A 17,029-nucleotide genomic window follows, 5' to 3' on the forward strand; every position below is an offset into this window, starting at 1 on the left:
AACAGTAGAACAAAATCTTTGCCTGATTTTATCATGAATGATGAGTTACATGCTTCGGTGAACAACACACTACAATACAGAACTGACGATCAGCTGATTGGAAGGTCAACCCAGATCTAGGTCACAATGAATACGGAAACCGGTTACTGTCGTTATGTAAAGCCATAGGTGTGTGCATTGTGAACGGTCGGCATAGTGGTGGACATTCCAGTGACTTTACTTTCAGTGGTGCTCGTGGTCTTAGTACAATAGATTATTTACTGACCACAACTGATATGTTTGATTTTATTAGTAAATTTATTGTCTGTAATTTCACTACATTTTCAGACCATGCACCTTTACATATTGAACTGAGATGCTCTTTGTCTATGGATGCCTCTGAGAACACTAATTCGGATGTTTATAAAACCCGTAGTATTTACAAATGGGATCCAACATATAGTGAAGCATGCAAAGACTTCTTCAATTCATTAAATGATATATACAGTCATGTGGATTTTAATGAAATTTCTACACAAAATGATCAAGACAATTGTATTGCAAAAATTACTGATATGATCAATGTTGATGTTGGCAGTTTTTTTCGTGTAAATACTGCTCATTTCCCTAGAACTTATGGCAGAAGGTCAAAACGCTCCACTTTCTTAAGTTCAGATGATAAGCCCTGGTTTGATAAAAACTTAAAATCCCGTTATAGAGATTATATTGTAGCTTTACGTACATTCAATAGCTGTAAAAATATACAAAATCACTCGGATTTGATTACAAGAAAGAAGAAACAAACAAAAAACGCATTTACAAGAAAGAAGAAACAAAGCTTAATAGATTATACAAACAAGCAAAAGGAAATAGGTTAAACATATTGAAGAAAAATAATCCCAAACAATTTTTTGCCTAATTTAATAGAAGAACGAAATCAACTCCAAAAGTATCATTATTTAGAAACTTTTTTGAAATATTTTCCAAACTGTACATATGGAGAGGCATATCACTGAAACCTTAATTTACCAGGAAAGAAAAGAGATGTATATATAATATCCAATCAGGCTTTCATAAAAAATTCCACAATAGGAAAAAATAATTGTTACTTGCTTAAGACATAAGAGGATTTCTGATTTTTTAAAATTAATTTATCATTATAAATTAAATCAAACAAATGCTGGAGAAAGAAAAGAAATTGATAAATAACAGTATTCTGTCAGTGATTAGTAATTTGAGCTTCAGAGTATGGTCATTTTCAATAAAAAGAAAACCCTACAAATGTAGTATGATGCCACTGACCTCCCTTTGATGAGGCCTCAAGACTTTGGATAACACTGGATCCACCACTACATGAACTGGCTGCTTGTCCCTGTAAATACACACAGAAACATAAAGATTCTAGATACAGATTTCCTTTACAGAGATGGACATGAACTTTTTTTCTCACTTGTTCATCATGCAAATACATGTATTTATGTCTCTTAAATTATTCAAGGACTTTAATTGAAAAGAAGTTTGAAATTAGAAAAAAAATGATTATTTTTGGATTGGGAATGGGTCCAGCAACACAGGTCTCAAAACATGCCATATTATTATATTGAGTTCACAATATACATTCATAGTAAGAATATGCTAAAATGCTGATTCATGTCTTAATAAATAATCTACAAAATTGACTTTTGATAATTTTAGCAAATTATACAGACATGCAATCATTACCAAATAGTTTACTTACAAATCAGCCTTTAGTTGTTCATGGGCAGATAACTCAGGAGGAGAGTAGAGAATTAATGCCCCTTCTTCATTGGGATCATGAAGAGATTGTCTTGTACCTTGTCGCCTTATTCCAAGTGCTCTACCAGCAAGTGGTCCTTAAAACAAAATATGCTGAATTTGTACTCTCCAATATTTAGGATGGTATCCTTGTATTACTGTGTAAGTGGAATTTTTAGCGAGATGCAACTTTAGCGATTTGTCCTTAAAATCTGGTAATTTATTTTTAGCGAGATGTTATTTTCGCAATTTTAAAATGCACATTTAAGATGCTATTACAAATAAAAACGCAATTAATTCTTAGCGATATTCAATTTTAGCAATCTCGGCACCCTAGCTAATAATGCCAAAATTAAATCCTCGCTAAAAATTTTACTTATACGGTATTATTTACTGAAAAATTCTATGAAGAAGTGACAAAGTTTGTCTGTCTAAAAAATATATTTTGTATAAATGCATTCAATGGTATCATGATGCTGAAGGTTTTAAAACTTACTTTAAGGAAACACACACATTTATACTGACCTTTGTAATTAGGTATAGGGACCTTAAATGGCTTGGATAATATCTTCCTGATAAATTCTTCCTATCAATTTTTAAGAAAATCACAGAACAATTTTATTTATAAAGAAAAATATTAAATGTATGGAAATATAAGAAAGAGAAACAAATATAGTAAATAAATGTTTAATGATAATTCTGATACAAATTCACATTTATTCCTCTATTTCAGATAAATTTACTCTTAAATCAATGAAAATTGAATACAAGGGTTGCTAAATCTGTTCTTGACTTTAGACACCTGTGTGACTTACATGAACCCTTGCATCTGGATAATTGACTGAGGGTATGTTGGTGATTGTTGACAAGGGTTGCCTTTCATCTCTGTCATTTCATCTTCATAGCGAGGTCTCTTCACCTGTAATTTAAAGAAAATTAACATAACTTGACACATACAGAGATAGATGTGTATCTTGAATTTTTCCAAAATCTTTAAAACTAACACAGAAAATCATGTATTCTGAAACATAAAAGAAAAGAGTGTTTAATTGTAATAAATAATACCCACCGCAGGTTTAATTTTCTCTTGTACATGTCGGGGGAATGAAACGGGTACCGTAAGCCTCTGGCTAGGGGCCTGACTTCTTCTCTGTTAAAATAATAATAAAAAAAACATGAAAACTTCTCCCGATGTGTCATAATTATTTTTATTATATAGTCTATTCATATTCCCAATATAATCTATACAAGTGCTAACAGTTCATAACACTACATATTCACTGGATTTGAGGCCGTATTCACCGGGGGGTAATTGACTAATTGCGCGTGCAGCTGCATTGTGACGTCATAATCAATACCTCAAACAACGTTGTAAACAATGGTTGCAACGGCCGCAGCGAGCTACGTATCTGAGCAGGAAAAATATTATACAAACCTATTTCAGGATTATTTTTAAACATTTGGACGTCTTACAAGGCGAAACTCGGAAAGGATAACAGGGAGGTGACAAATTGTAATCTTGGCATTTTGTCCAACGACGGAAGTTCGTAAATGAAAGTGCTGTAGTCATTCAGTCTTCAATGTCTTATTTATTCGAATCCTGGACTATATATACAATTATGGACTCTTTTGGTATTGAATATGGTTTGTTATTCACCAGAAACATATCCATATTGACCTCGGCTTCGCCTCGGTCAATATGAATATTTTTCTGGTGAATAACAAACCATATTCAACACCAAAAGAGTCCATAATTGTATAATAAATCATATACATGTTGTTTTAGTATTCTGAATATGATTTTTATCAAATTATTATTACACTTTTGGAGCAAGCCCCTGTGAAAAAGACTACCTCTTAAAGAATTGATGGAGACAGAAAACAGAAAGTAAGCTTTTCTTGTTTACTGTTACAAAGAGTGTGGTTTTATCATTTAATTCTAAAATATAGCCTGAATTCTGTATTGCAGGTTGCAATTAACATCTCTGAGAAATAAACCTGGCTGTCCACAGTCTATCATTTCTAAGATATAGGTCTAAATTGTTTTTATTTATAAGGCAAGAATCTCATAGTAAATCAAAAAGAGAAGAAACTGCTTTAGTTCACATAGGTGAAACTAAATCCATTGATAGCATAATCATATTGCATAATTTAAGGGGGATGTCCGGCCACCTTAGGGGCTTTAGTGCAGTAAGAACAAAATGTAAACATTTCTTCAAATGGCTAAAATACATTATATTTTGATCAAATTTTAAGTCCTTATGATAAAAATACAATAAATATTAGGGATGGCAACGAATAGTCGACCATTCGACTGTCAGTCGAATGGACCGACGATCGAATAATGAAACAACATTCGAATAAGAAAAGGGGATGATAATGAAATTTTCACCTCAGAATTGAAAAAGGGTCCATCCTCAAACTATGCAGCTGTAAAGTGTACATCTTCAGACGAATAAGAGCTCAAACACAGTCGCAGTGTATAAATAATTTTCCACAGTTATTACATACCGCGATAATCATTTCTCAATCACTGATTTTTTTGTTATTGTACGTAGTAAATTATACAACGCTATACTGGACTATGAAAATTATTTAATTGACTTGTACCAATTATATTTATAAATTCTAGTAATTTCAGATGCTTAGGAACACACAATATTTGCATAACCGTGAAGGTGGAAAGTTTGATATATAATTATTAAACCAATAATCTTGCTTAAAAGACATTTTGATATATAGCTTGGGCAATCATTAATTGAACAAACGGTATTTAACATTTTTATCGGAGGTTTGGATAGTGTGTGTTTACACTTCCCCATTTCCAATTTCTTTGAAATTTCCAATTTAATTACACAGCTCTCGAAAAAATGTGCTTAAAAAATAATAAATGCCCCGAATAGTCGACTATCATTCGAATAATGCAATCGAATGTTTGACTAAGGAAAATTAACATTTTGACATCCCTAATAAATATGCATAAATGAATGCATGTTGTGCATATATTATCTATACTTTTGCAGAAAAATGCTTTTGATATGCTCCTTAGAACTGCGCAGCTACAGAATTCAGCAGAGCCTTGAGAAAATGTCTAAATTTTGCACCTTTAAATGGTAATTTCAAGTTCAAAACAAGGTACTGTTGTCTTCAAAATGAGTGTAAAGAACCATGAAAGTAGTTCATGGATAGCAGCACGTGGTCTACTTTTAGCACAGAATTTTATTTTCCAGACCTCTTCTTGATATGGAGGTACATAATAATCTTAAAAAGTAGAAGAGAATTACAGTTGCAAATTGTTTCAAATAATATGAACACTTTCAAAAGAGGAAATGTGCTATAGTGTGGCTTAAAGTAGTTAGTATTATTATCGAACAGTTGTGAAATAGTGTACGTATTGATATAAAAAAAAAAAATACTTAAAGTCTTTGATTCCAGGTAAGGAAAAATGAGCACCATCAAAGTTCAAAATTAAGAGTTTCTAAGTCTGACACAGATAACTCATTTTATCTATCAAAATCTTCATTATTACCAATGAAACACAAAGAAAATTAGACACATAAAATCAATATGAATGACCTTGTTTTAGCACCTACTGGTATAGTAAATAAACATTTACAATTTTCATCACATCGGAGCACCATTTGAAAAGGAATGAAATCATTCAGAGTGGGTTAGGAGATTTATGTACTGAATAAAAAACTTTTTGTCTATTTGCCCATATTGTCAAATTTACAATTTTACAGAGTCAAGAAAAAATTCAACATAATTAAGTATTTTAGACCATCTTTAAAATGACATTTGGTGGTCCTCCCAACTCAGGGAAAAGTTATTGGGTCTGTATTTATAGGTGAGAAAAATTTTTTCCTTAAAATTTAAACATATTTGTTGACGAAAAAAAAAAAGAAAAAAATATTGTGTAATGGGATGTAAAAAAAATTGAGTCGGGCCATTTCTAGGCAGGAGGTCAGGATCGAGAGAGGGCAACCATGCAAATATTTTTGTAAAAAGTGGTCTTAACAATATAAGGCTAGTACATATGTTCCATCACATACTTAGTAATGCAAAATTTCTGAAGCTTTGGCACTATTTTGAAAAACAAACATAGGATTTTCGGGGGGGTTGCCTCTCACTCTTTTTTTTTTTGCGAAGATAGACATAGACCTTTCTTTGCAAACATTGTGCTCCCTTCTAAATTTCAAAGAAACAACTCAATATATTTTATCAAACTTCATATGTTAGTGAGAGCTTACAACTTTGTCAACATAATGAGACATGATGTGTTTTTATGTCCAAACATTACTCCATACAATGTGTGGGTTATCGCAAACAATCTAGATATTTATGTGAGGTGCCTGAAGGAAATCCTAAAACTAACTAATCATTTTTCTATCTAACTGCTAAACAACAAAACAAAGAAAAGCTGGAGACCAACACCTTGAGGTTAAAATTGCGGAAGATTCTCGCGTGTGGATACCGAAAGGTATTCAATAGGGTCTGTAACTAAAGTTATAAACTTAAAAGTATAAACCAGATCACCAACACTTCGTGAGAATGCAGCAGTAAATTTATTTTGTTGACCGGTTTCGACCTGTGACGGTCGTCATCAGAACAATCAAGCATGTAAATTTATCTACTGAAGTAAAAAATGCGGATGACGTTGCTATATACACAAAAATTGCGGATGGCGTTGCTAAATACAAAATAAAATGCGGAGTGTTTTGCACATATGCGGACTTGCTTAAGAATGGTACTTTATACAAAATATACTCAATTTACGTTTCCTCTAAAGTTTTTTTCTGACTTAAGATTTAGTCAGTAGCTAATATTATTGTTTTATGATTGATAAAAACGTCCATAAATTGTGTGGATTATTATTCTTCTGTGGCATCATCAAGCTGTTTCGGTAGACTGTGACGTCACAATGGAAAAAAATACGGATGGTTTGTTCATGTATATATAGAGTGCGTAAAATTATACAAATGGACATTAGATTACATTTCCTATAAATGTTGGGATAACATAAAATGTAATTTGGTTTCATAAATTGCTACTTCTGAATAGTTCTATTTTATGGAGGATAATAATTGTTCGTAAAAATACATTAAAATAATTAATTAATTAATAATTGAGTATATTTTGTATAAAGTACCATTCTTAAGCAAGTCCGCATATGTGCAAAACACTCCGCATTTTATTTTGTATTTAGCAACGCCATCCGCAATTTTTGTGTATATAGCAACGTCATCCGCATTTTTTACTTCAGTAGATAAATTTACATGCTTGATTGTTCTGATGACGACCGTCACAGGTCGAAACCGGTCAACAAAATAAATTTACTAACTGCTAAACAAAATAGACATATTTACCAACTTTTCGAATGTAATACATGTAATTACAATTTGTTTTTCATGCACTGCATATTGTTTAACATTTTCAAATTAAAAGCTAAGCATCCTCCTTGCAGAGCCCCATTTGAAAATAACTTTTATCGCCAAAGAAAAGAGACCGGTCGTAAACACATATGTTTATGACATTTTTATCTTTTTTCTTGAGTTTTAAAGAAACCAACGAATTATCAAGACTTGTTCCATGAAAAATTGAATATAATCATGGTAATAAACGCATCTATCCACAACAGATATATGCACATGCCAAACACGTGCTCAGTGGAATGATATGAAAAAGGAAATTCGAGCAATAAACAGAACATTTTTCCCGATTTTCTGGAGTGGGGTTAAAACTGCGTTTTTTTCATTAATAAGACGATGCGATGCAACAATTAAAAATAGTAAGTTATATAACCTAAGGATTATTACTTAGAAAGTTCTTGTCTTGATGCTGTTATGGTCGCATTTATTCTAAAATCAATTTTATTTGAACTCTGTGTGACAGAGGAATGGCGGATAATGAGTTAATGACAAGAAAAAAGCGAAACAAATGGTTGTAGCCATATTATCAATGAATCGAACCGATATCATATTCAATGCATTTTTCATCTGTTGAATGCTGTAGCTGCGCAGTTCTAACATGAATAATTTCCTCCTAATTAAAACAAAATAATCTTAATTATTTCCTAATTTTGGTCTCTAACTGTAGGCAATGAGTGCATTAGCACTTTGAGTAACTTTGGGCTAGTTTGGTAGAGTATTAAGCACATTCTTGGTATAGATCTATCTTATTTTACACCAGACTTGATCCAATATGGCTTGTTCATCCCCCTTAACCTCCCGACAAGTCTGGGTGAAAAAAAAATGGAAGACAAATATGAAAATAAAATGAAGCGCTTACCATTTCAAATGATACTTCTACATTTTCTTATTCTTAAGTATAAAGAATATATATAATTTTCTAAAAGTTGCACCTATGAAAATCGCAGTATCGATTATTTTTTCTTCAAATTAAAAATAATGCTTTCGAAACTAGCGGTTTTACTTCAACTTCCGGTTGAATGGAATTAGTTAAGTCGTACTAAAACTATTCGCATTACGGTTCCATCAGCCGGATAAGACAGAAAACTTATAATTTTTGTATGCATAAATATCTCTAGAATTAATTAATCAATTTTATAAGTATTAAGTTCATTTAAATCAGTATAAAAACATTGCTACTGACCTTCATTAAAAATCATAAAGGTACATGTGTTGTATGAACAAAACTGTTTTCGAGTTTTAATACCTAAAAAGCCTGATGTAGGCCTAGCTCCAAATTATGTAAATAGGGAGAAATAATGTGCAGTATATTCAAGATACTGTCCCGACGTAATTTGTTCAGTTACCTTCAAATTTATAAGATTTTGCATGAAGTCGATTCTTCTAAATTTTAATTTGGCATTTTTATACATGTGGTATAGCCACATGCAGACACTTTATACTGTAATAACATTTTTGATTAATAGTATATCATTCTTTGTGTGTGTGTGTTTTACAGAATCAAGTGCCTGTGATTAGAATAAACAATCCATTTTTTATTCCCTCGGAATTGAAGATTCGAGTGTATATATATATAACTATATATATATATATATATATATATATATATATATATATATATATATATATATATATATATATATATATATATATATATATATATATATATATATATATTCAAAAAATTATTTTTCCTTGGTATGGATAAAATAAAATCCAAATTCAAATGATAAACTCAAACTTTTATCTAAAGCGCTTTCGCCCCATGCGGGCTCATCAGTAGATTTGAAATTGTAAACAAGTTACATTATGACGTCATTCTCGTGACGTTATGTAGGCAACGTTATACATAATGATTGTGACGTAATAATAATCACAGTTCAATGAGGCGCACAGATAAAGTTTTACAGTTCATCTGATCAAAGTTAAGCGCCTATTATAAATGTACAATAATGGAGACATTTTATATAAAATGTACATAATAAAATAATTTGATATAAATTCCTTTTAGCAGTTCAATTTTGGTTTAAACAGATTTATAAAATATTGTTCTTTGGCTTTCCGTAATTGTTCATTTTCCTCTTTTATTTTGTAAAAAGGAAATATATAAAAATGTCCTTTGCCACAAGAATCAAAGTGTTCACTACATTGCGTGTTTCGTATGGTCGGATCCTTAATCTGTTGTTTGTGCACGCGAACACGATCGGCTAATTTGGTTCCGGTTTGTCCTATATAATTTTCCTCACATGTAGGACACGTCATACAGTATATAAGGTTTTTAGATTTACACGTCATAGAAGATTTAACATCAAACTTCATTCCGTTTTTAAAAATAATGGTTTGGCCGGTTTTTAAAAATTGACAGGGTCCGCATCGTGGATCCTCGCACTTAGAAACCATCGGTTTCTCGGGGTTCGATGTAAATTTGGCAGTGGTAAGAATCTTTTTCAAATTGGGAGGTTGACGCCTGCTGTGTAGTATATCCTCTGGTTTAATAAGGTCCCTTAATGTTTCTGATTGTTGAATAATAGGGAAAAATTGTTTGGCAGTTTTAAAGATGTTGTGATTTCTTGGGTTGTGGGTTAGAACAAAAGGGATCTTTTCGTTGCTCTCCTCTTCGTGATGTCTAATAGTACGTAATTCGTTAATGGGTATTTCCTTTGCTTTCAGGAAATACCCATTAACGAATTACGTACTATTACGTACTATTAGACATCACGAAGAGGAGAGCAACGAAAAGATCCCTTTTGTTCTAACCCACAACCCAAGAAATCACAACATCTTTAAAACTGCCAAACAATTTTTCCCTATTATTCAACAATCAGAAACATTAAGGGACCTTATTAAACCAGAGGATATACTACACAGCAGGCGTCAACCTCCCAATTTGAAAAAGATTCTTACCACTGCCAAATTTACATCGAACCCCGAGAAACCGATGGTTTCTAAGTGCGAGGATCCACGATGCGGAACCTGTCAATTTTTAAAAACCGGCCAAACCATTATTTTTAAAAACGGAATGAAGTTTGATGTTAAATCTTCTATGACGTGTAAATCTAAAAACCTTATATACTGTATGACGTGTCCTACATGTGAGGAAAATTATATAGGACAAACCGGAACCAAATTAGCCGATCGTGTTCGCGTGCACAAACAACAGATTAAGGATCCGACCATACGAAACACGCAATGTAGTGAACACTTTGATTCTTGTGGCAAAGGACATTTTTATATATTTCCTTTTTACAAAATAAAAGAGGAAAATGAACAATTACGGAAAGCCAAAGAACAATATTTTATAAATCTGTTTAAACCAAAATTGAACTGCTAAAAGGAATTTATATCAAATTATTTTATTATGTACATTTTATATAAAATGTCTCCATTATTGTACATTTATAATAGGCGCTTAACTTTGATCAGATGAACTGTAAAACTTTATCTGTGCGCCTCATTGAACTGTGATTATTATTACGTCACAATCATTATGTATAACGTTGCCTACATAACGTCACGAGAATGACGTCATAATGTAACTTGTTTACAATTTCAAATCTACTGATGAGCCCGCAAGGGGCGAAAGCGATTTAGATAAAAGTTTGAGTTTATCATTTGAATTTGGATTTTATATATATATATATATATATATATATATATATATATATATATATATATATATATATATATATATATATATATATATATATATATATATATATATATATATATATATATATATAGTTATTTGCCCTGTCCGTCCGTCTGTCTAGCTGTTTGTCCACCAAATATCTAACATTGCAAACAACCTTTTCCTGTGTTGGGGATGAATTTCATATTTTACAGGTGTATTCCTTCAGACAAGAGCTTAATTTCTTTGGATACTACCAAATTTGACCCCTTGATCATGACCTTGGAGTTTGGTTCATTTTTACTAAAATACACAAATTTTAACCTTGGCAATAATTAACTTTTGAACAGCTAGTGTCAGTTAGGGCTTTCATATTCACACGTGCATTCACTGTGATTTCACTTGACAGGACCTTTAAATTGATATAAATATTTTTGACCTTGACCTAAAAGTTTGACCCACTTTGAAAAAGAATCTTGACCACAGCTTTTGAACAGTAAAGATCAGGGCTTTCATATTCCACAAGTGTATTCCCTGTGAAAAGACCTCCCTCTTGATACCAACAATTTTGACCTTGGAATTTGACTTGCATTTGAGAAACTTCAACCACCGTCGTAAGTTGCAATTGTTCTAATGGGGCATTGGTATTTTACAAACACATTATACTGTGTATAATATGGTGTCCGGATAGGGCCATTTGCGTTAGCGCGACATCGCGTTCAGATAAACGCGCCGTCGCGCTAACACATAACACGCCGTCGCGCTAACGCAACTTTGCACAACGCGCCGTCGCGCTAACGCAACTTTGCACAACACGCCGTCGCGCTAACACACAACACGCCGTCGCGCTAACACAACTTTGCACAACACGCCGTCGCGCTAACGCAACTTTGCAAGTTTCACAGTCTAGTAGGAAGTCGTGTACGGAAATATAAGACTGCGCATGCTACGGAAGCGTATTTGGGCCGCAGCAGTATTTTTCCTTAATTTGTTATAACAAATTATTAATTTGTTACAACAAATTATTAATTTGTTATAACAAATAATTAATTTGATATAACAAATTATCAATTTGTTATAACAAATTATCAATTTGTTAAAACAAATTATCAATTTGTTTAAACAAATTAGTTATTTGTTAAAATAAATTAGTAATTTGATAAAACAAATTTTCAATTTGTTAAAATAAATTAGTAATTTGTTAAAACAAAGTATCAATTTGTTAAAACAAATTATCAATTTGTTTAAACAAATTAGTAATTTGTTAAAACAAATAATCAATTTGTTTAAACAAACTAGTAATTTGTTTAAACAAATTAGTAATTTGTTAAAACAAATTATCAATTTGTTTAAACAAATTATCAATTTGTTTAAACAAATTAGTAATTTGTTATAACAAATTTTTATAATTTGTTAAAACAAATTATCAATTTGTTATAACAAATTATCAATTTGTTAAAACAAATTATCAATTTGTTATAACAAATTATCAATTTGTTATAACAAATTAATAATTTGTAATAACAAATTATCAATTTGTTTAAACAAATTAATAATTTGTTATAACAAATTAATAATTTGTTATAACAAATAAAAAAAATACTGCTGCGGCCCTAATACACTTCCGTACCTTTAAGATTCCCAAGACCAATCTCATCCAGAATTTCATCCATTATGTGGTTAAGCATGCGCAGTCTTATATTTCCGGACACGACTTCTTTCTAAACTGTGAAACTTGCAAAGTTGCGTTAGCGCGACTGCGTGTTGTGCAAAGTTGTGTTAGCGCGACGGCGTGTTGTGCGTTAGCGTGACGGCGCGTTGTGTGTTAGCGCGACGGCGCGTTGTGCAAAGTTGTGTTATAGCGCGACAGCGTGTTGTGCAAAGTTGTGTTAGCGCGACGGCGTGTTGTGTGTTAGCGTGACGGCGTGTTGTGTGTTAGCGTGACGGCGCGTTGTGCAAAGTTGCGTCAGCGCGACGGCGTGTTGTGTGCTAGCGCGATGGCGTGTTTATCTGAACGCGATGTCGCGCTAAAGCAAATGGCCCTATCCGGACACCATAGCTTTAAAATTAAATCATCAATTAAATAAAAAAAAAACATTTTACAGGCGATTTGTCTACGTAAATAAAAAAAAATGCATTTCAAAAACAAACAATCTTGTCACGAATCTATGAATACATTCCTCATTAATTCTAGAGTTAACTAGAGGTACTGTGAGCAATGAGCTCACTAAATAATACCCCCCGCCTCCCATATGAATATAATGGCAGTATCCATGTTTTGTTCTGGAAAATTCAAAATATTTGTCGGATCAAAAAGTAAAATAGGAGGTGCACAATAGCAAAGTGTAATAAAGATTCTGTGAAAGTGTCATTAAATTTCCTACATTGGTATGAGAAGAGTTGCGGATAAGAGAAGGGTACCCAAAAGCGTAACAGACGGACGGACGGACAGACGGACGGACGGACGGACGGAATTAACGATTACTATATACCCTCCCGCTTTTCAAGCGGGGGGTATAATAATAATTTATCTCTGTCGTATATACATTTAGATCTACGAAATACGCATTTTTGTCTCTGCAAGCTGACGCTATAAAATACTCAAGGCCGTAACTACCATTGAGGCAAGTGAGGCAAATGCCTCACTAAATTTTTAGTTTTCTGAAAAGTGAAAAGTTTTATATTGAAATTATGAGTTGTGTGTTTCGTCGTGCTGAATTAATATTTTTAATTTTTTGTTCATCTCACCAGATACCTCATTTTTATTTAGAACGCATGTAAAATATAATTCAAAATGTTTGTTTTATAAATTGTTTGATTGTTAAAGATCCCTTCTAAGAATTCCTCATTCGTATTGAGACACCACTACAAGTACTTGCCGGTGGAGGGCTGCAAGTTTTACTTGATTTACAAGTCTGTACCGGGCTTTCAGGGTCACTGAAGATGTTTGAATAGTGAGAGATTTTGTTTGTGCCATCACTTACTATGACATAGGACCTCGGTTTTTACAGTCTCATCCGAAGGACCGGTATCTACATCCCGCAGAGGGGATCAACTCCCTAGTCTACGACTCTAGACCATACGCTCTTAAACCACTCCATGCAGGCAACAATTTAAAACGTAGAAGAAAACTTTCTGAGATCATTTTTTTTATTTTCTAAGACCCAGGTTTCAGGACCCCCCCCCCCCCCTCCCTGGAACCCCCCATCACTGGCCATCAGGTACTACCCTTGCCCCATCTGGGACTAAGAATGCCAAGCACCCTTGCCTCACTAAAAATTTGAGCCTAGTTACGGCCTTGATACTGCGTCATCACTCTTAAGCAAGCCTGAAAATTTCTGATTTTAATCTGCTTTTATATGAAATTTACTGTTATTTCATTTTCGACTTGCAACAAATTTGAAAGTAAAATTTTAATTAACTGATCTGCACGCACTGACAGAGCCGTCGCCAAGTATTGATTTCTGAAACTAGAAAGGACCCTCCTCTATTGGATTCTATCCATGCGTTCTCCCGAACACCGTCGGTTTCTTATACTTTTTTAATCATCCTTAAATTGTTGGATCCACTTCTCAATGTCATTTCTTGCCACTCAACTTTGAATGTATCCTCTTCCAAAATAATATTTTACTTTTACTATAGATTTTTTTTCAATGAAAGGCATCCCTCCTTTTTCCCGCCAAATACTTATAACTGTTTTTGATCAAACTTTTTCATTGGATGTACATGTATCCCTTTTATTGGGGAGATGGAAAGGTTTTTTTTTTTAGATTGTGCGAAAATCAAATAACCAGCTGCTTAGCTCATTTTTTTTCAGATTATGAAAATGTAAAAATATGAGAAATGTGAAAATAGGCACATTTGCATGTGTGATTTGTAAAAATAAATGTTTACCTAAACCCAATACACAGAGCAAAGACAATTATTTTCACGTTTTTATTCATACTCTTTCTCCAATTTTAATTTGTCTATAAAACAATTTCTCATTGAGATCCATTGACAATAAAACACCCGTATCAATACCTGTATTATCACGAAAACATATTCAATATGTTGATAACGATTTCGTTTTTATATGCACATGAACTAATAAAAGTTCCTTGAAAATATTCATCACAATTACATTTATATATAAACAATCAACAATTTGCATGACCAGAAAACGAAACCAACATAAAATTGTATTCATACATTTCAGATTACTTGTATTTGTAAAAGAAATGGCAGTTTTATTGCAAAAAAAATAAATGGTTATAGTTAGAGTAGTTAATAAGATATATAAATAATTTAAAAAGTACGAGATTCAATCCTGTTTTATATAAATATTTTGATATACATGTATTTATAGCTATTGAGACACTTTATTAGGATGGTCCACATAATGAATTTTATTTTTATCTGACTTCCTCAACGCAACCGTCACAATGACCCCATCTGGGTACTGAACTTCAAGTCTTTGTGGTTTATCCTCCCCGATTCCGAAGTGTGCAATGGGCTCCATTTGGCAGAGATACCCTGATCCTCCATCAATAACACTGTTGTAAACCTTCCCTGACCGGGTAGTTAACTTTACGTGGGCCCCTCGGGCCGGTGCCCCGTATTTGGTACGGGGGAACACCCTCACCCACTTATTTCTTTTCCCGGTCGAATCTTTAGCAAGTTGACGATTTACCTTGTACACTTGTAATGGCTGTGTTTTGCTTTCCCCGTGTGACACCAGAAGGTCTAGTAAACCATCTCCATCCATGTCCGTTATCGCTGCCCCCGTTCCGAACCCCCGCGGCTCTTTAGCCTGTCCGATGTCAATTTTACGGATGACAGGATCATTACTGTTATTTACTGGATTAGGTACAATAGTGAATAATTTATTAGGCTCCCTGTCATTTGGATCTCGGTGGCTACAGATGTTGTTCATGAATATGTCAGTGTCCCCGTTGTTGTCGAAATCGGCGGCAATAACAGTGCGGATTTTTGTAGGAACAGCATAATCTCCTGTGGCAACATTCTTAAATTTCCTAACCCCAGAGGCTGATATATATTGCATAAACAGTCTATGTGGGCCAGCCCAGTTGCCATAGGCAATATCCAGTAATCCGTCTCTGTTAAAATCTCCTAAACTTATTCCTCTTGCATTATTATATTTGTCCTGAATCTCTGCCTGTTCAGCAATATCTACAAATGATCCGTTTCCAAGATTTTTGAATAGAAAATTGTCTCCGGGATTTCCCATCCACGGGTTACCTTCATTTCCAAAGAAGATGTCAGATTTTCCATTGTTCCCCAAAATAGGCCCCACAACAAGTCCTCTTCCACCAGTGGCTTTATTGATATTTGCAACACTTGCTACATTTTTTAACACAATATTTCCCGACCTCACATTGTTGCTCGGATGGTTTTCATCCATCTCGACTAAAGCAAAGTTACCAGTGCCTCCCTGAGAATAAGTTGCAATAATGATAGAGTATTTTCCAGTTCCAAGTCTGTCAATGCAAGCTACTGACCGGCCAGCAAAACTCTTGGCTTCCATTCTGGAGTTGACTGGATCCGAGTATAAATTGACGTACCTACCATTCCTCCATTTGAAAAATGAATCTCCATAATCGGCACGACCAGCATATGCATTATTTGTATTCAGGAAATAAATTTCCTCTCGTCCATCTCCATCAATGTCACACGCACAAACACCAATTGCTTGACCACCAACATCACCTATGGCACTAAATCTTTGATCTTGCTTTGCAAGATTGACTAGACTTTTGGTTGTAGCGTTGTATTTCAACACAAAATTAGGTCCACTAAAACCTGCAACGATCCATTCTAGAGACCCATCGTTATCTACATCTGAAACAGCTACTCCATAGTTTAGCTGAGAAGTATCCAGTCCTTTCAACCATTTCGTTCTTTTGAACATGCCATCATTTTGTCCCAGTGCTGCATTAATGCTGTCGATGTACAACGAAACAACGGAAAATAGGAAAGCTAATGTAATAGCTGTAACGTTTCCCTTCATCTTTGTTTTCTTGTGCATTCCGTACACGCAAGTGTTTCAATTTGCAAACGCTGCGTTACATATATGCGGACTTCCTACACGTGATGAAGTTACGAAACGTGCGTGTTGTTAAATAAGTTTATTTACAACATGGTCACTAAAGCGCTTTGATTTTCTCATGATATGAAACATTTCTCTGACTAAGCGATAGACAGACCGGAAACGCTT

General features: G+C 33.5%; 1 protein-coding gene and 1 long non-coding RNA gene across 2 annotated transcripts; both read right to left on the reverse strand.

Annotated features, from left to right (window-relative positions):
* Positions 1–1,280: 1,280 nt before the first annotated feature.
* On the reverse strand, positions 1,281–2,341 carry LOC134272848 (uncharacterized). Its single transcript, XR_009993304.1, has 3 exons — positions 2,281–2,341; positions 1,718–1,853; positions 1,281–1,351 (listed from the first exon to the last, which is right to left on the reverse strand). It is a non-coding gene; the product is annotated as an uncharacterized LOC134272848 (long non-coding RNA).
* A 12,411-nt stretch (positions 2,342–14,752) lies between these two features.
* LOC134272849 (cartilage acidic protein 1-like) lies at positions 14,753–16,945 on the reverse strand. The gene has a single exon (XM_062755014.1). The coding sequence runs from the start codon at positions 16,838–16,840 to the stop codon at positions 15,161–15,163; it is 1,680 nt and encodes a 559-aa protein (XP_062610998.1). The 5' UTR covers positions 16,841–16,945; the 3' UTR covers positions 14,753–15,160.
* Positions 16,946–17,029: the final 84 nt, after the last annotated feature.

Source organism: Saccostrea cucullata, unplaced genomic scaffold (assembly GCF_032062105.1).
Source record: "Saccostrea cucullata isolate Sc308-1 unplaced genomic scaffold, CSIRO_AGI_Scuc_v1 ctg996, whole genome shotgun sequence".
NCBI lineage: Eukaryota > Metazoa > Mollusca > Bivalvia > Ostreida > Ostreidae > Saccostrea > Saccostrea cuccullata.